General features: G+C 39.6%; 1 protein-coding gene across 1 annotated transcript in view; it reads right to left on the bottom strand.

The window, feature by feature from the left end:
- LOC308652312 (phospholipid-transporting ATPase ABCA3-like) overlaps positions 1–19,643 on the bottom strand; it is a gene marked incomplete at its 3' end in the record, with an annotated part of 144,605 nt that overhangs the window by 40,532 nt on the left and 84,430 nt on the right. The window contains exons 17-18 of the mRNA XM_081300059.1: positions 18,725–18,890; positions 16,893–17,202 (exon numbers count right to left, since the gene is read on the bottom strand). Of these exons, the coding sequence (XP_081156185.1) occupies positions 16,893–17,202; positions 18,725–18,890 (476 nt within the window). The remainder of the gene's footprint in view (positions 1–16,892; positions 17,203–18,724; positions 18,891–19,643) is intronic.

Below are 19,643 nucleotides of genomic sequence, written 5' to 3'. Positions count from 1 at the left end.
GAGGTGTGTTGAAGTCACCCGTGATTATTGTGTTGTGGTCTATTTGATTCTTGAACTTGAGGAGAGTTTGTTTTATGAACGTCGCAGCACCATTATTTGGTGCATAAATATTGATAATTGTTATGTCTTGTTGGTGAATGGTTCCTTTTAACAGTATATAATGTCCTTCCTTATCCCTTTTGATTAACTTAGTCTTGAAGTCGATTTTATTCGATATGAGAATGGCCACGCCTGCTTGCTTACGAGGACCGTGTGCTTGGTATATTTTTTCCCAACCTTTTACCTTGAGCCTGTGTATGTCTTTTCCAGTCAGATGTGTCTCCTGGAGGCAGCATATCGTTGGATTTGTTTTTTTAATCCATGTTACCAGCCTATGTCGCTTTATTGGAGAGTTTAAGCCATTAACATTTAGAGTTACTATTGATATATGGTTTGTACTTCCTGCCATGTTTGATTATTTATCTCTTTTTTTTTCCCTAATTTAGTTTGTTTCTCCATGATTAGCTTTCCTCCCATCCTCTGTCTTTACGGAGGCACTTCCCGCTGATGGTTTTGGTTATTGTTTTCCATTTCTTCCTCGTGTAGAGTTTTGCTCAAGACGCTTTGCAATGCTGGTTTTCTGGCTACAAATTCTTTTAGCTTTTGTTTATCATGGAAGATTTTTATTTCGTTGTCGTATCTGAAGGTTAATTTTGCTGGATACAGGATTCTTGGTTGGCATCCATTGTCTTTCAGTGTTTGAAATACATTGTTACAGGATCTTCTCGCTTTCAGCGTCTGTGATGAAAAATCCGTTGTCAACCTTATTGGTTTACCCCTAAATGTAATCTGCCTCTTTTCTCTTGTAGCTTTTAATATTTTCTCTTTGTTCTGTATATTGGATAGCTTCATAACAATGTGTCTTGGCGTTGGTCTATTGTGATTTTGTGTGCTCGGTGTCCTGTATGCATCTACAATTTGTATATCTGTATCCTTTTTTATTTCTGGAAAGTTTTCTGTAATTATTTCCTTCAATAAGTTACCCATTCCCTTGGCATGAATCTCTGAGCCCTCCTCTATCCCGATGACTCGTAAGTTTGGTTTTTTTATGTTATCCCATAACTCTTGGATGTTTTTCTCGTGGTTTTTTACCAGCCTATCTGAGTTGGCTAGACTCTTTTCAAGGTGATATATTTTGTCTTCATTATCTGACGTTCTGGCTTCTACTTGCTCCACTCTGTTAGTGATACTCTCGATTGAGTTTTTAATTTGGTTTATCGTTTCCTTCATTTCTAGAATTATTGTTTGATTTTTTTTTATAATTTCTATCTCCTGATAAAGATGCTTAACTTCCTCTTTTATCTGTTTTTGTAATTCATTTTCAATGTGATCTTTAAGGTTCCTTTCCATCTGTCTAAGGTGTTCCTTGAGTTCTTTATATGGCCATTTTTCTGATGACTCCAGGTCCTCCTGAATATTTAGGCTGTCTTTCATTGTTTGTATTCCTTTTCTTCCTTGCTTTTTTATGCTCATGATACTTCTTGTTCTGTTTGACTGTTGAGTTACTGTTTACTCTTATAAGTTTATTTGATGCTTGGGAGGAGAGGTATTAGAAGGGAAGGGAAGAAGTCACTAAAGAGAGCAAGTGTAGGCAGGTGGAGTTCAAGAGAGGGGGAATAAGAAAGTTGAAAAGAAATGAAAAGACAAAAGAAAAAAAAAGTGAGAAGAAAGAGAGAAAAAATGAAAAAATAGAAATTTAAAACAAATGAAAAAAAATTATAATGGTAATAAAAAATGGAACTTGAAGTTTAAAAAATAATAGTAATAATAATAGAATAAGAAAAATTAACAAAAAAAATTGAAACCATTAGTAAGAAAGTTAAAGAACACAACAACGTCAACTACAAAAAGTGAGAATAAAAAAAAATACTAATAATAATCTTTAAAAAAATAAAAAAAAATAACTAATAATAAATGCAGTCCTAAAGCTCGATTGAGTTCTCTTCCAGTGGGTGGAGCTATGCCCACTGGGCCAGGCTTCTCCTCTTGATAGGTGGGAGCCAATCACTGTGCCTCAGCTCTTCTTCCCAGACTGTGCGGGTCTCCAGTCCTGAATGCCTGGGTCCTTTTCTTGTGGTTCCTCAATCCAGGCCCCACTCGCCTGTGATGCTTATCGCATTACTGTCTACACGTCGGGTCTGCTGCTCCTGGGAGCCCTGTTTTCATGGATGTCTGGGCACACCCTTTCTGTTTGCCTCCCTCAGGCCCTAAGTTTGTAGGGTTTGGGGCTGAGGACCCCCAGCGAATTTGTTTGCCCTCAGGTAGCAACTCCCCTGGTAGGTGGTGCAAGGGACCTCTGTTGTCGGCCCTGGTGGGGGCGATAGCCGGGAATTCTGTGCCGCTAGTCCCACATCACTCCCGATTCCCTGGGTCTGGCTATGGTGCTCTGTTTTTTTTTTTTTTTTTTTTACCTCTGTGAGATCATGTGGGCCGACTAGTTATTTCAGCTGGGTCGTTAGTGCTGAGTCACGAGAAGCAGGCGATCCGGGGCTTAAACGCCGCAGATACGTGCTCAGTGTGCGTTTTCTGAGGGGCCCAAAGTGTACTCCCTAGCTCCACGTCAGCTCAGCATTGCCTAGTGATCCTGAGCAAATAGGCTTTAGATAGCCACGCCGCCGCGGCCTCCGCTGTTCCTCGGCCCGGTGCCTAGCTCCCAGGGCCCAAGCGGCTGCCGCCGCGGCTCTCCAATCGCCTCCTCCGGAGCACGGGTCCTCTCGCAGGGGGATGCCGAATGACCCAGCCTTCGGAGGACAGGGCTCGGCACGCAGCCCCGTTTTAGTCTCTAGCTGCTGCAGCTAGACCGAGTAGACAGGGCCCTCAAGGTAGCATGCCGAAAGCAAATGGCGGCTCCCGCGGAGTGGATTTTCGGCCCCGAAACCCCAGCCCAGCCAACAATTTCAGTCCACTAATTCTCCCTGTATAGACAATATTAAAAAAAAAAAAAAAGGGCGGGGTGTACTGAGCTTTCTTAGCCTCAGGTACTTAGGATCCACTGCTGATTACCCATTCAGCTTCTCTGCGGGGAGCGAAGTGGAAGAGGAAGCAGATGGGCGCAAAGCGCCCGTGGCTCTGAGCAGAAAAGCGTCAGGGAGCCAAGCGTCTCTTTTTCAATCTTTTTGTTTTTTTTGCTGCTTGGCCTGGTGGTCCACTACAGACTAATGGTGAAAGGAGCTCTAACAAGCTGCGCAAAGTCTCGATTAAAGCCTCTGCTCTGAGCTCCAGGCTCAGCACTTCAGCCACCCCCGTACGCAGCCCAGTTCGCTATTTCATAGAGGCTTGGTTAGATTCCCTTCACGTCGCCTCCTGGGCTGGGCGGGCTGGGGGCTGTTTGATGAGCGGGCGGAGACCCTTCTCACCACGCCAGGTCCTGCAGCCAGGGGCCGTTTGCAGAACGGGCAGGCAGCGGGGACCCTTCCCGCCGTGCCAGGTCCCGCCTCCGGGGGCCGTTTGCAGAACCGGGCGGGCAACGCTGGCTGCCGTTTGGCAGTGGCTGGCAGCGGGACTAGTCCGCTGCACCGTGTGGCCAAGATTCACTCCTCTGGGACAAACTGTCACCTCTAATCAACTTACTAATTTCCGGCAGGTCTCTTTTCAGCGGAGTTTTGCTCGAAGTTCATCAGTAGGTAGAATCTGGGTGTATTAATGGATCTTTTTGATCCCGTTACTGTAGAGATACTGAACGTGCTGTTTCCTCGCCGGCCGCCGGTCTGAAGTTTTCTTTCCTTGATGTGTCTTTGTCTTTTTTGGTATCAGGGTGATATTAGCTTCACAGAATGAGTTTTCTATTTCATGGAATAATTTGAGGAGTATTGGTGTTAAGTTCTTCTTTGAATGTCTGGTAGAATTCAGCTGAGGATCTATCTGGTCCTGGACTTTCCTTTGTTGGTAAGCTTTTTGATGGCATTTTTAATTTCATTGCTAGAATTTCATCTGTTTAAATTTTTGATGTCCTCCTATTCAATTTGGGCAGGTCATATGTCTCTAGAAGTTGTTGTCTTCAAGATTTGCTATTTAATTAGAGTATAAATTTTCAAAATAGTTTCTGATTATCATCTGTATTGGTAGTATTTTTCATCATGAATTTTAGAGTCTGTCTTTGGTTAGCTTGGCTAAGGGTTTATCGAGTTTATTTTTTTTTCAAAAATTCAAGTTTTTGTTTTGTTGATTTTTAAAATTTTTTTAATTGAATGAATTTTGGCTCTGATTTTAATTATTTCCTATCTTCTACTACTTTTGGTGTTGATTTGTTCCTCTTTTTCTAGGGCTTTGATATGTCACGTTAGGTTATTTTATTTGGTGACTTCCAATTCTTTTAACAAATGGGCTCATGCAATGAACTTTCCTCTTAGAACTGCCTTCATAATGCCAAGATATTTTGATATGTTGTGTCATTATTCTCATTTACCTTTAATTTTTTTATTTGTTTCCTGATTTCTTCTGCTCTCCATTGGTCATTCAATAACATATTATTTAGTCCTCATTGTTAAGGGAGGCTTCTATTTTTTAATCATTGGTTTCTAATTGCATTCCATTATGATCTAATAGAATGTAAGGTATTATCTCTATTTTCTGTATTTGCCAAGAGATGCTTTGTGGCCTAAAATATGATCTATTTTAGAGAAGGATATGTGTGCTGCTGAAAAGAAAGTATATTCAGTCATTGATGGATGAAATATTCTATATGTGTCTGGTAAGTCTAAATTATTAACTGTATTTTTTAGGTCTATTACTTCTTTATTTAGTTTTTGTTTGGATGAACTATCCAGTGATGAGAGGAGCATGTTAAAGCCGTCCAGTAGTATTGTATTATGGTCTATTTGATTCTTGATATTGGAATCGAGGGTTTGTTTGATGTATGTAGATGCTTCATAGTTTGGGGCATAACTATTTACAATGGCTATGTCCTGTTGATGTATAATCCTTTTAAGAAGTATGAAATGAGCTTCCTTGTCCCTTCTGATCAGCTTTGGCTTAAAGTCCACTTTATCAGATATGAAGATAGAAACCTCTGCTTATTTAAGAAGAGCCACTGAATGATGTTTTTCCCCATTCTTTTACCTTCAATCTGTGGATGTCTTTGCCTATGAAGTGAGTCTCTTAGAGACAGCATATTGTCGGGTCTTAATTGATGAGTCTAGATCATTTACATTCAATTTTATTAACAAGATATGATTTTTATTCCCTGTCATTTTGATTTTTTCTCATTTTTAAAATTTGAATTAGCTTTTCCTTTGATTGACTATTCTTCTTGTGTAGTGCTTCCCTTTGCTGGTTTTCACTTTTACTTTTAATTTTGTCTTCATGAAATGTTTTATACTGCAGGCTTTCTAGTTGTGAATTCTTTTAACTTTTATAATGGAAAGTTTCATTTCATTGTCAATTCTGTAGCTTAAGGTTTTGGGTATAGTATTCTTGGTAGGCATCCATTTTCTTTCAGAACTTGATATATATTAGTCCAAGATCTCCTCCTAGCTTTTGGAGTGGAGAAATCAGCTGAGATCTGCATTAGTGTCCCTCTAAATATGACCTGTAGTTTTCCTCTGGCAGCATTTAAAATTCTATTCTTATTCTGAATGTTAGGCATTTTCATAATAATGTAGGTCTGTTGTAATTTTGTATATTTGGGGTCTTGTAAGCCTCCTGTATTTGATTTTACATTTCATCTTGAAAGGTTAATAAAATAGGTACTTGTCACTCCGTTTCTCTATATGCTTAACAAAACACTGTTGAAATCTTAAGAACTGTTTGCTAATCTTGTTCTCAGAATGTGCTGTCCCTAACTATGGACTGTCTGCTAATCTTGTTCCCAGAATGAGCTGTCCCCAACTGCCAAACTACAAAATGTAACTTCTCTCGCTGTCCTCTCCAGGGAAAGTATATAAGCTCTGCTCAAGCTGTTCTCAGGGCTCTATCTCTCTTTGCTATAGAGAGCTCTGGGCCCTAGCATGCTGGTCTCCAAATAAACCCTCCCTTCTGCTGTTGCATAAGACAGTCTCTTGTGGTCTTTTCCTCCGACGTTTCGCCGGACCCTTACATTTGGTGCGCTGCCAGGGAACTGCGCATCGCCAGACAGGGAGACCTCAACAAGACTCCTTTACGGGGGTAAGTAAGGCGCCTTATCTTCTTCTCCTTCTCCTCCTCCTTCTTCTCCTTCTTGTTTTTCCTTTGCAATCGCTCAGAGTCTGGTTTTGGGCTGGAGAGCGTGAGCTCTCAGAGCCTTCTGGTTTTGGGCTGGAGAGCGTGAGCTCTCAGAGCCTTCTGGTTTTTCTGGTTTTCTGGTTTTGGGTTGGCAGAGTATGGTTGTCAGTGGAGAGCATGAGCTCCCCCTGGCGGTGATAGACGTGTCCCTGAAGCCACAGACCACGTCTCCTCAAGGGACGCTTTGGGAGACTCTGGGGGGGACGGAGGTGCCCCCATCTGGGAGGGACAAGGTGCCCTCATCTGTATTCTGTTGCCAACCCGTCTGGTCTTGCCGGCAACTATTCTTTCTCTCAGGTTGAATTCACTGTCTGTTTTTAATCTTTGCCTCTGAACTTGTGTTACACGTTTACTGTGTGTCCGTGTTTGTGTCACGTTTGTATTGTCCCTGTCTTTGTTCAAGTAACTTTCATTATGGGACAGAGTCATTCCACGCCTCTGTCCTTGACCCTTGATCACTGGACTGAAGTCCACATAAGGGCTCAGAATCTTTCTTTTTCAGTAAAACGCCGGACCTGGCAGACTCTCTGTGCCTCAGAATGGCCCACCTTTGGAGTCGGATGGCCCCCAGAAGGATCTTTCTACTTCCCACTAATTTGAAAAGTCAGAGATATTGTCTTTGTCTTTCAGCCGGGACCACATAGCCATCCAGATCAACAGCCATATATCTTAACTTGGCAGGACCTCTGCAAATCTCCTCCTCCATGGGTGAAGCCTTTCCTTGTCCCTGCCCCCGCTCCTACTCCTTCCCCCACGATTCTGTCTCTCAAACCCTCTGCTCCTCCTCCTCCTCCACTTTCTGTTCTCCCTAAATCTCAAGATTTGACTCTACTGGACTCTCCGCCCCCTCCTTATCCCCTGCCCTCATCCCCCAACCCCCAACACCCTCTAAGTGATTCCCCTGCTGCTGACTCAACCTCTCCATCATTGGAGGAAGCTGAGCTGGCCCAGTGCCCTCCAAATGACTCCCCCATGGCACACACAGCCCCTCCTCCCCAAAAAAAACTGGCCCAGATAAAAGAACTCAAAAAACCCGCTGACGTTTTCACACCAGCCTACTTGGGATGACTGCCAACAACTCCTAGGGACTCTCTTCATGACAGAGGAACGAGAGAGAATCCTCCTGGAAGCTAGAAAAAAATATCCTCGGACCAGATGGGCGACCGACACAACTTCCCCTTGAACCAACCCAACTGGGACCCTAACACCTTTAAAGGTAGGGAGCATCTGTCCACTTATCGCCGGGCTCTAATAGCGGGTCTCCAAACAGCCACTAGATGGCTAACTAATTTGGCCAAGGTAAGAAAGATTATTCAAGGGCCTAATGAATCTCCCTCTATGTTTCTGGAAAAAATTATGGAGGCATATAGGAAATATACTCCTTTTGATCCTCAGGCAGAGGATCAAAAGGCATCTGTTATGATGGCCTTTATTGGGCAAGCTGCCCTGCATATTAAAAAAAATTATAATGCTTAGATGGATTACAAGATATGACTTTGAGAGATTTAGTCAGAGAAGCCGAGAAGGTATACATTTTCAGGATGGATTGAAGCCTTCCCCACAAAAAAAGAAACGGCGCAAAAGGTGGTCAAGAAGATCCTGGAAGATATTTCTCCAAGATACGGCCTGCCTAAGGTAATAAGGTCTGATAATGGACCGGCGTTCGTGACCCAGGTAAGTCAGGGGTTAGCCAGGACCCTGGGGATTAATTGGAAGTTACATTGCGCTTATAGACCCCAGAGCTCAGGACAGGTAGAAAGAATGAATAGAACCATTAAAGAGACCTTGACAAAATTAAGCTTAGAGACCGGCATAAAAGATTGGACTATGCTCCTGCCTTATGCACTGTTTCGTGCAAGAAATACTCCCTCTGTTTCTTTGTGTAACCTTATCCCCTATGAAATTCTCTATGGTGCCCCTCCTCCAGTAAGGGACCTGACCCCAACTCTAAGACCTAACGATTCCTTTCACACCCCCTTGCTTGACAGACTAAAAGCTCTTGAAAAAACTCAGTGATACCTGTGGAAACAGCTGGCCACTGCCTACCAACCTGGGGATGAAGGAACTCCACACCAATATCAAGTAGGAGACTTCGTCTATGTAAGACGACATCAGGTGTCATCCCTAGAACCCCGCTGGAAAGGACCATACCAGGTGCTACTTATAACACCTACAGCAGTAAAGGTAGATGGAATCACTTCCTGGATCCATGCCTCTCATCTCAAGCCTGCTCCCTGTCCAGACTCTGGCTGGAAATTGGAAAAGACTAATAACCCTCTCAAACTGCGTATTCGCCATGTGGATAGGGCTATGGATCCTCCCCTTGACCACCAGTAGTCCTAACCCTCATCAGCCCGTACAGCAGCGATGGCTAATCACAAATCCTACTGGACAAAAAGTATGATCCATCTCACATACAGCCCCCTTAGGGACCTGGTGGCCATCTCTCCACCCAGACATTTGTCAGCTGGCTATAGGTCTTTCCTATTGGGTATCCCTGATAAAGAGGATCCCACTAAAATTCCATTAAATCCCTTCCATACCATAGATAATAGAAACAAACATTATGGATGTAGGGACACGCGAGCCAGATGTAGGTTGGCTAACCTAGATTACTATGTTTGCCCGGTGGACTATCAAAGCCACAAACAGTCACGGCTGTGTGGGGGAAAAACCGACTTCTTCTGTAAGTCATAAGGATGTAAACATACAGGGGCTACCTGATAGAAACCAAACCTCCGCCAGTTCTCAGACCATTGCCCCCTTGCTGAAGTAACAGGTACTGAGGTATCTCTCCACCTATTCACTCCTCTCTTCTCCTGTCAGTGCCCACACCGGGTCCCACCAGGTCCTCTTACCAGCTAACCCAAAGCTCAAAGCAGCTGAGGAGAGCTCTCAGCCCCCTATCCAAGATGTAATGAAAATGGCCTTTAAAGTTGCTTTGTCATCACTGAAAACAGGTTACTAAAAATTTAAAGTCCCTCACAGGCTTTTTGGGATACTCACTCCAGTCTTCCCCTCTACTCTACCTGTTCTACCACTCAAGTTTTTGTTGCTAGGAAAGTCCCAAACCCCTTTCCATTATTCTTTTACATCTATCCTTCCTCATTCTCAAATCCACAGAGCTGCTCTCAGCACCGCCTTCCCTGTCCTCCCCCTCTGTACCAGGCCCACAGAAAAGTCTTAACTGACCTTCTCCAGAAGTCTTCACCATGGCTGACTTTAGGACTTTCAGCAAAAGAGTCCCTATAAAAGAGTTCAGTATAGATAAACTTCCTCTTTTCATGTTGCCCTGTTCTACTTGGCCACTGGCTGGAAAAATCAGCACTCCTAAGCTAGACACCCCCTTACTAGTTTTTCACAAAATATGTGAACAGGGCCTCTGGCCTTGAGCTGGGGCTTCACAGAGATGGCTACATTTCTAAGATAAAAAAGTTATCAACTGGGCTCCATGGTAACAGCTGGCAAGAAAAAAAAAGAAAAAGAAAAAGTTATCCCCCTCCCAGGTGTCCTTGAAAAGTTAACTTGCCCAGAACAGAGGAAAAAAACAGAAACAAAAACTGCTTTTTGTGAACTTCTGCAGACTGTGAACTTCTGAGCCCCTTCCCTTATATGTTGAGTACAAAATTCTGAAATTACCTAAACTTGGGGTTCAGGGGATTAATTGATTACAACAGAAGCAATGTCCTCTGAATCCGGTTGCAACCAAATAGGACTGTTTCCCTGTCTTCAGTGCTATCTTAGGTGCCTTGCCTTGTCCATCCCTACAACAATATAATTCTATATACTTAAACATTATTTATGTTTTCATAAAATGGTCAACAGATGTGATTAATTGTATAATAGTGCAGATGTTTCCCAGAGTGCTCTATCATGATGCAGGTTCATTTAAAGATCAAATAAGGGGACATACAACCCGGTTCCGCCGGGAACCTGTATCCCTCACTTTAGCCATCTTATTAGGAATGGGAATTGCTGCAGGGGTGGGCACAGGGACCACTGCCCTGGTCCATGGGACACAACAAATGACCCAATTAGAAACAGCAATGGACCAAAACTGAAAGATATTAGAAACCTCCATCACAGCTTTGCAGGAATCTTTAACCTCTCTCTCTGAAGTTGTTTTACAGAACAGGCGAGGGTTGGACCTCCTCTTCTTGAGAGAAGAGGGCCTTTGTGCTGCATTAAGGGAAGAATGTTGTTTTTATGCCGACCACACTGGAGTTGTAAAAGAATCTATGAGTAAACTAAGAAGACGCCTTGAAGAGCGTCAGAGAGAGAGAGAGAGGCCCAAAAAGGGTGGTATGAGTCTTGGTTCACACAGTCCCCCTGGTTAACTACGCTTTTATCAGCCCTGGCCGGTCCTCTAATAATTCTTATATTGTTGCTAACTCTAGGACCCTGTTTGCTCAACTGTGTAGTTTCCTTTATCCAAGCCCCAAATTAGACAAATCAAACTTATGGTAATCAGACAACAATATACCCCACTAGCAGACACGGAATGTGACACCCCTCAATGATCACTTTTATGATTAAAAGTAGCCAGAAGAAGAAGTGGGGAATGAAAGGTTAATAAAATAGGTACTTGTCACTCCGTTTCTCTATATGCTTAACAAAACACTGTTGAAATCTTAAGAACTGTTTGCTAATCTTGTTCTCAGAATGTGCTGTCCCTAACTATGGACTGTCTGCTAATCTTGTTCCCAGAATGAGCTGTCCCCAACTGCCAAACTACAAAATGTAACTTCTCTCGCTGTCCTCTCCAGGGAAAGTATATAAGCTCTGCTCAAGCTGTTCTCAGGGCTCTATCTCTCTTTGCTATAGAGAGCTCTGGGCCCTAGCATGCTGGTCTCCAAATAAACCCTCCCTTCTGCTGTTGCATAAGAAAGTCTCTTGTGGTCTCTTCCTCCGACGTTTCGCCGGGCCCTTACAGCCTCCTGTATTTGATTTTACATTTCATCTCAAGGTTTGGGAAATTTTCTGATATTATGTCATTGAAAAGACTGTGTATTCCTCTGGTTTCTATCTCCAAGACTTCACCTATGTATTAGTCAGCTTTCTTTGCTGCTACAACTGAAAGGCCCAACCAGAACAACTCTAGAGGAAGAAAGTTTATTTGAGGGCTCACAGTTTCAGAGGTCTCAGAGCATGGAAGTCTGGCTCCATTCCTTGGGGCTTGAGGAGAGGCAGAACATCATGACGAGACAGTGTGACAGAGGGAAGCAGCTCGCACCATGATCAGAAAGCAGAGACTCCACACTTACTAGGTACAAATATATACCCAAAGCCACACCCCAATGCCCACCTCCTCCAGCTACATCCTACTACTTCAGTTACCACTCAGTTAATCCCTATAAGGGGATTAATGCAGTGATTGGGTTAAAACTCTTACAACCCAACTCTTTCTCTTCTGAACCTTCTAGCATTTTCTTACATGTGTGATTTTTGGAGGACACCATATCTAAACCATAACAATCTTATCTCAATAAATCTTACATTTAGTCATTTCATGTTGGAAATATCTTTTGGAAGCTTTGCCATGGCCTCTTAACATTTTTTTCTCCAGTCAACTTTATTTTCAAGATTATATATTTTGTCTTCATTGCCAACTGGTCTAGTCTATTGAAGATGCTTCCATTGAATTTTTAATTTGGTTTATTGATTCCTTCATTTTGAGAATTTCTGCTTGTTTTTTTTTCCAGAATCACTTTCTCTTTATTGATCTTTCACTTTCTGTATTTTCTGATTCCACTTCTTACCTCATCCTTTACCTCACACATCAGTTTAACTATGAACCTTCTAAATTCCTTCTCTGACATTTCTTCCACTGTGGTGTTGATGGAGTCTGTTACTGAAGTACTGTGGTTTGTTTGGGGTGATTTTTTCCCTTGCTTTTTCATGTTGTTTGTGTGTCTACCATATAACTTTATGGATCTGAGGCAGTAGATTTACCCTGTGGATTAATAGTATTCCTGAATAATTCCAGGACCTCACTATTTAGGGGGAGACAAATAATAACAACAAACAATACAAACAATGTATAGCATTAAACCAAGTAGTTTCTGCTATGGCATACACAGTGTTATTTTTTACAATAAACAGAAATGATATGATCAGTTACTGCCCACAGTAAAAACAGTAAGTTTGTAAAAGGGTGTACAATTTTTAATGGTGAATAGGGAAAGAACAGTAGTGATGTAGGATGTGATTGATTATGATGGAAGAGGGTAGAAAATAGAAGTAAAAAAATTAAAGGAAGAGTGAAAAAACAATAGAGATTGGCTGACAGCAGAAGAGAGAAAGAAGGGAAATAGATAAGTGAGATAAAAAATAAATACTACAAAACAAAACTGAAATATACTAATCAAACATCCTAGTTGATCAATCACAGTTCTTCTTCTGTGAAGTGTCTGTTCAGTTCCTTTGCCCATTTATTATTTGTTTGTTTGTGTGTGTGTTAAGTTTTTTGAGTTCTTTATATATCTGGAGATTAATGCTCAATCTGAACTGCAGGTGGAAAAGATTTTCTCCCATTCTGTAGGCTTCCTCTTCATGTTCTTGATTGTTTCCTTTGCTGTGAGTCTTTTCAGTTTGATACCACCCCATTTACTGCATAAATATTTCATCAGGGATATTGATTTACAGTTTTTCTTTATTACCATACCCTTGTTTTGTTCTGGTACCAGAGCAATGCAGACCTTATTGAATAAGATTAAAAGTATTCACTTCTTTTCAATTTTGAGGAGTTTGAGGAAGACTGGTGTTCATTCCTCTTTAAATGGATAGTATAACTGGGCAATGATGCCCTCTGATCTTTGGTTGTGTGTTGGTCAGCTGTGTGCTGATGTGACCAAAATACCTGTCTAGAACAGGTATTTTTAGTTGAGGAAAAGTTTATTTTGGACTCCCAGTTTCAGAGATTCAGTCTGTAGTCAGCTGACTCCATTGCTCTAGGCCCAAGATTAGGTACAACATGGCAGAAGGGTGTGGCCAAGGGAAAGCTGCTCTGCTTGCAGAGCAAGGGGCCACAGGGAAGATGAACGCTTTCAGGGCAAGCCCCCAGTAAACCACCTTCTTCAGCTACATCCCATCTGCCCACAGTTACCATCCAGTAGTCCCTTCAATCTAGTATGGACTGATGAGGTTACAATTCTCACAATCCAATCATTTCACTTCCAAACACTCTTGCATCCGCAGAGGAGCTTTTGGGGGGACACCTCATATCCAAAAATAACAGTTACCTTCCACTATTATTATTTTAAAATCCAGATGGAAAGCTGAACATCACTCCATAACAGGGCTGCTTCTAATTGGGAGAAAATTTTGATTACTGATTCAATCCTTATCAGTTATAGTTTATTGAGACTTTATATTTCTTCATTGGTTAAGTCTTGGTAACTTGTGCATTACTAGAAATTTGTCCGATTTATATAGTTTATCTTATCATTTTTTGATGTACAATTTTTCAGAGTACTCTAATATAATCCTTTTATTTTGTAAGATTAGAAGTAATGTCCTTCCATTTCTGATTATTGAGTCTTCTTCTTTTTTTCCTTTTTAAAATATGTGTCTCAAATTTCTTGATCTTTAAAAAAAATCTTTGGTTTTGTTGACCTTTTTCCTCTTGTTTTCCTAGTCTTTTTGGTTCTCTCCACTTCAACTTTTATTATTTCCTTCCTTATGCTGGCTTAGGGCTTATTTTGTTCTTCTAATTACTTTATTTGTAAGGTTAGGTTTGCTGATTTGAGAGCTTTCCTCTTTTTTAAATTTAAGTATTTTTAAATTAGAACTGCTTTGGCTACATTCCGCAAGTTTTGATATCGCATGTCTTTATTTTCACTTAAGAAGCTTTTTCCCTTACAATTTTGTCTTTTACCCTATGATTGTGTGCTGTTTATTTTTATTACATGTGTAAATTTTCTGAATTTCTTAATGTTATTGATTTCTAGTTTCATTCCATTGTGGACACAAAAGATACTTGATATGATTTCAATTTATCTTTAAGACTTTTTTGTGGCACAACACTTAGTTTATATTGAGTAACATTCCTCACGCACATGAGAAAATACATATGTCCTGCTGTGGTTGATTGGACATTTCTGCATATGTCTGTTAGGTACATTTGGTCTGTCTGCTGTTCATACGTCTACTACTAAAAGTGGGACTATTATTGAAAGTCTCCTACTATTACTGTGGAGTTACTTTTCCTTTCAGTCTATCAATGTTTACTTGATATATATTCTGATATCAAGAATGACATTTATTATTATTATATTTTCCCCCTTTCATCACTATCTAATGTTCTTTATAACAATTTTGAGTTAAAGTCTACTCTAGTATTAGTAGAGTAGATCTGTTCTCTGTGGTTCTATTCACGTGTGCCATCTTTTTACTTGTAGCCTTCACCTGTTCTGAACTCTACAATCTCTTTGTGGACAGCATATTTGGCTTCTGTTTTTTATGCAGCCTGCCAATATGTGTCTTTTAATTGAAAAACAATTTTTTTTTGTATTGGGATTGAATCCAGGGATACTTTACCACTGAGCTACATCCCTAGTCCTTTTAACGTTTTAAATTTTGAAACAGAGACTCACTAAGTTGCTGAGACTAGCCTAGAACTTGTCACAGGGTTTACAGGTGTGCACTACTGCATTTTGCTTAAATGGAAACTTTAATACATTTACATTTATAGTAATTCTAATAAAGAATAACAATTTCTATTTTGTTGCATGTCTTAATTTTTCTTGATGCCTATATTCTTCTTTACTGCTTTTCTCCTGATATGTTTTGATTCCCTTTTCATTTATTTTTGTGTATCCTTTATAGATGTTTTCTTTCTGTTTACCAAGGGTATTACATATAGCATCCTATATTTCAAACTGATACTAAATTAACTTCAATCACATATAGAAACAAAAATTCTACTCCTTCACAGTTCTGTCCCTTCTCCTTGCTGCTGACATACAAACTACCCCTTCACATACTGCAGGTCCACTAACACTTTCTCTCTCATTTTGAATGACACTTTTGCTGGATAGAATTCCTGGCTGACACATTTAAAAGTCTTTTTCAGCATGTTAAATTCATCCCACTGACTTTTGACCTGAAGGACTTTTGCTGAAAAATCTGTTAATTTTATTGAGAACCTTTTGTTTGTGATGAGGCAATTTACTCTTGCCATTTCGAAAATTCTCTGTGTGGGTCTTTTTGAACTTGTTCTACCTGGAGTTTATTTAGCTTCTTGTGTTAGTATCTCAATATACACCAAGTATATCAAAAGCAACCTCTCTCCCAGTCTTTGCTGACTACATCCATGCAGGCAAATAACTTCTTGAAAGGCACCTCTGTCACACACTCCACCACCAATTTCCCAGTATTGGCTGCCTCTAAATATCTTAATTCCCCTCTAAGTCTCACCTTTGCTCCTTTGTAGAGCCTTAAATGTTCTACTGTGTTCTGCTGCTAACATCTCCCGCCAGTTACATGTCACAAGTGTGCCTTGCCAGGTGGGGTGGGGCAAGAATGAGCAAAAGTGCCACACAAGTTTTTTAGTGTCTTTTAAAAAAATTGAGTAGGACCCTTGACTGGCCTCTAGAACGTCTGTAAAATTGTTCTTAGTCTGCTGTTGTTTACCTAGTATTTTTGTAGTGGGATGAATACACAGAACTTCCTAATCCACCATCTTGTGAAAAAAAAACTGCCTGATTTTAAATTAAGACAAGTCCAAGGTACTCAAAGAATAAACAAAGAGAAATATTTAACTGGATAATCTTATTACTGATGTATGTTTGAAGCATAGTTTTTAAAATTTTTATGAGTAATATAATTCAGTAAAAAGAATTACATTATGAATCAGAGAAATTCATTTTCTTTCTCTTCTATTCCCTGTTCTCTTCTGAACAACTATTTGATTTTCGATTAATAAGCTCTCATCTATAGTGCTCTTGTAATGAGGAAAGGAGATGTATGATTTATTGACAGTTTTTATGCCACCCAGTCTGATGTATTGGTTGTAAAGTCCGGATAGTGGTATAAGTAACATCCAGTATTTCCAAAAGCAATTTCATTTCTCACAATAAAACCTAAATGGATATGTTCTTCTTGAAAGGCACCCTCGCCGTACACTCCACCACCAATTTACCAGTATTGGCTGCCTCTAAACTGCACAGGTTATATAATTACCTAAAGTAATGTTGTAAATAAAAGCAATGGCTGAAATAAATAAAAATAAAGTATCTGGCAGGAAATAACCTATCTTGGAAGAAGATACAGTTGTTTCCTACAGAAATGATTTAACCTAGCAAGTGGTTGAGATAGTAGCCTCTAGCTAGGCAGCCTGAACATTCATTCCCTGCTCTAATATGTACTAGATACATGATTTGGGACAACTTACTGAATATTTTCAAATCTCAATGTCTTCCACTTTAGCAAATGTGGTTATCAAAATTTAGATCATTCAGGTATTTAGAAAAGCTCTTGCCAAAAGCATGTATTCAATACTTGCTTGAAAGATGATTCTTGCCTCAGATTTGGCTGCCTTCATGAGATTGGCTACTATCAAAAAATAATCAAGTACCTCAATATTCCAGTTGAGTCCTTTCTTGTAAAGTAATACAAGCTGGTCTTCATTTACTAGCAGTCTTTTTATTTTTAAAGAGCCTTACCTTGTACTTCTTTAAGTTTTTGTTTCTTATCCGTTAGTATGATCTCAAGATTTTTTTTAAAATTCTCAGTTAAATTAGAACTTCCAGAAACTGAGAAAGGCACAATGGTTTCACCATATTGTCCTAAATCCATTTCCCTGGCAGGCTCATCCAGTGTTGCTGGAATAGTCGTTCTTCTCATCTGAAGATACATGAAACCCACAAGTGCCCCGATTTGAAGCAATAATATTTTCCAGTTGCGCCGATTGAATCCTGCCCGCTTTAAGAGCATGGCATGGAACTGTTGCTTGTGAAGAGCCAACTGTAAGAGGAGAGAAAGGTGACATTACAGAGATCACGGATCAGCATGGAATGTTTCAAATCTTAAGATAAGAGATGTACACACTTTGTATACACATATACCTGGGGAGAAGGTGAACGTTGTTTGTAGACTACTTAACAAGTAAAATTTACTCTCTGTATAATGTGTTCATTAAAAGGACTGGCTTGGCTCCTAACCTAATTATAACAAAAGTCTCAAAAGGATGATTTTTATCTATCATTAATGTATTATTAACATTCTCTTGCACAGAACAATACATCTATCTTTCTTCATATTAAACCACTATCTGTCAATCATATCTTCATTTTGTAAAGGAAACATTCACAGGCAATGTGCATGTGCATACATAACAGGTTTCTATTATCTGGTTTTAATCTATGTGATCAACAGGATTGTGGCAAGTTAGGAAAAAGAGGAGAAGTTTATTTTGAAATTGCAATATGCTCAATATGTTTTCTCCAACCTCTAATTTTAAAATAATGAGGGCGATCATTAATATTTTAAAAATGTGCATAAATATACAGCTTTCTCCAGACTTTGGGGGCAATACATAGTTGATTGTGTATGTTTTCAGATTGACAATGGAACCCCTTGTTTCAAATGTAGAGACTTAATTTGAAAATGTCAAAAAGTTAAAGAAAAACATATTAAGCATATTACATGACTAGATAACCAATGGTCTAGAAACATGCTCATCCTATTTCCCTCAATATTTGAATACCCCATGAATGATACAAAGTGAGAAAACATCCCTAATTAATCAACCAATATATTCCAAATAAAATGAGCAGCCTTGAGACCATCTCTGACTAGAAATAAGTCAAGAAGGAGAATCCTCTCACTTTGTGTTCATGGTAGGAAAAAAGTGACTTCTAGCTTTTAAAAGACTGGTACAAAAAAAAAAAAATTCCACACTCCCTTGCATTACCCGCTTTGCTTCACAACTGGCTCATAAGCCCCACAGTGAAGACATGCCTAATAAGCAACTTGGACAAATGTATTCTCTTCCTCAGAACCCCTCATCAAAAATTAAAAAAATACAAAAAATTGGAAGGAAGAGAAATTAGGAGACCAAGATAAATGCTAGGCACTTCAGTGAGAATTCCCACACTGGTGAAGGAATATGATGAATTGGAAATAGTTCTTAGGCAGTAACAATGCAGTCCAATGCATAAATTTAAATGTCTTCTATGTGTGTGAATAGGGATGTGAAAAACAAATTTTAACAGGACCCTTTTTTCAACTCAGAATGAACTAATAATTATGAAAACTGAAATAAGAAATATCCTAAGGAATAACAATGGTGAAAATAAAATCTGATTTTTGCCTATAGTATTTTATATTTGAAGTAGAAAAATTAATGAGATTGCTTTACAAATTGTTCCCTACATTATTGGGCTTTCTATAACTACGAATTCTAAACTCAAGATCCTGAGTTAAAATATTTTAATGAAGTGTACTTCTTTTATTCTGTCATTATATTCTTAGTGAAGATGCTCACCCCAGTATTAAATGATGTATCAGAATTTTTATTCGTGTCAGGTACAGATCTTTCAGAATTTCTGGATGCATTCACATTCTGATTGTTTTCATTTGTATTTGTGGTTGGTTCGGAAGACATCTGGAGAACCTCCTCATTCACTTTGTAGTTTGCCAGATTACTGACCCTACACACACACACACACACACACACACACACACACACAGAAACACACACACACAAATAGATAAGAAATTATAATAATTTTAACCAGAACAGTGGTTCCCAAATACCCAATCCATCAAAGATTTTCACAAATTGAAGCAAACATTTTTAAATGATGATTATGCAATGTTAACATCAATGACAGTAAAATTTACTTTTCTTTTTTTGTGCGTGTGTGTGTGCGCGCATGCGTGCGTATGTGTTGCTGGAGAATGAACTCAGGGCCTCAGGCATCTTGGGCAAGTTCTTTGACCACTGAGATACACTCCCCCCACCCCCAATGGATAAAATAAACAACTTAGTCAAGTAAAAGATCTAAGACATTATCCTTTTGTTTTGAGAAGACAGTGGTTTTTAAATCTATATTCTAAGAAATAATAATAATATTTACAGATTTTATTTTTTATTATATTTTAAGCTTATATTAGTGCCATAGATTTATTTTCTCAATTTCCTAGTCCAGGCAATCTAATCTGGGTTAGTTTATCCAGCAAGTGAGCACATGGTTCATTTGTCCTCTGTGAGTTTACAACTCCATGGAAGAAACTGACAGGTATAATTAAACAGGGTAATATAATTCATAGTATAATAGGAGAGTAAGTCCCCCATAGTAATTGATAGCATTAAAGACTTACATGGGCTTTTTATTTGGATGTTTGTCTCTAACCTCCTTACTCCGTGTGTATCAAATATTTATATACTTGTAGGAAGTTTT

Source organism: Spermophilus citellus (assembly GCF_964194105.1).
Source record: "Spermophilus citellus genome assembly, chromosome: 6".
In the NCBI taxonomy this organism is placed as follows: Eukaryota; Metazoa; Chordata; class Mammalia; order Rodentia; family Sciuridae; genus Spermophilus; species Spermophilus citellus.
This window is presented reverse-complemented; position numbering and strand designations above follow the sequence as displayed.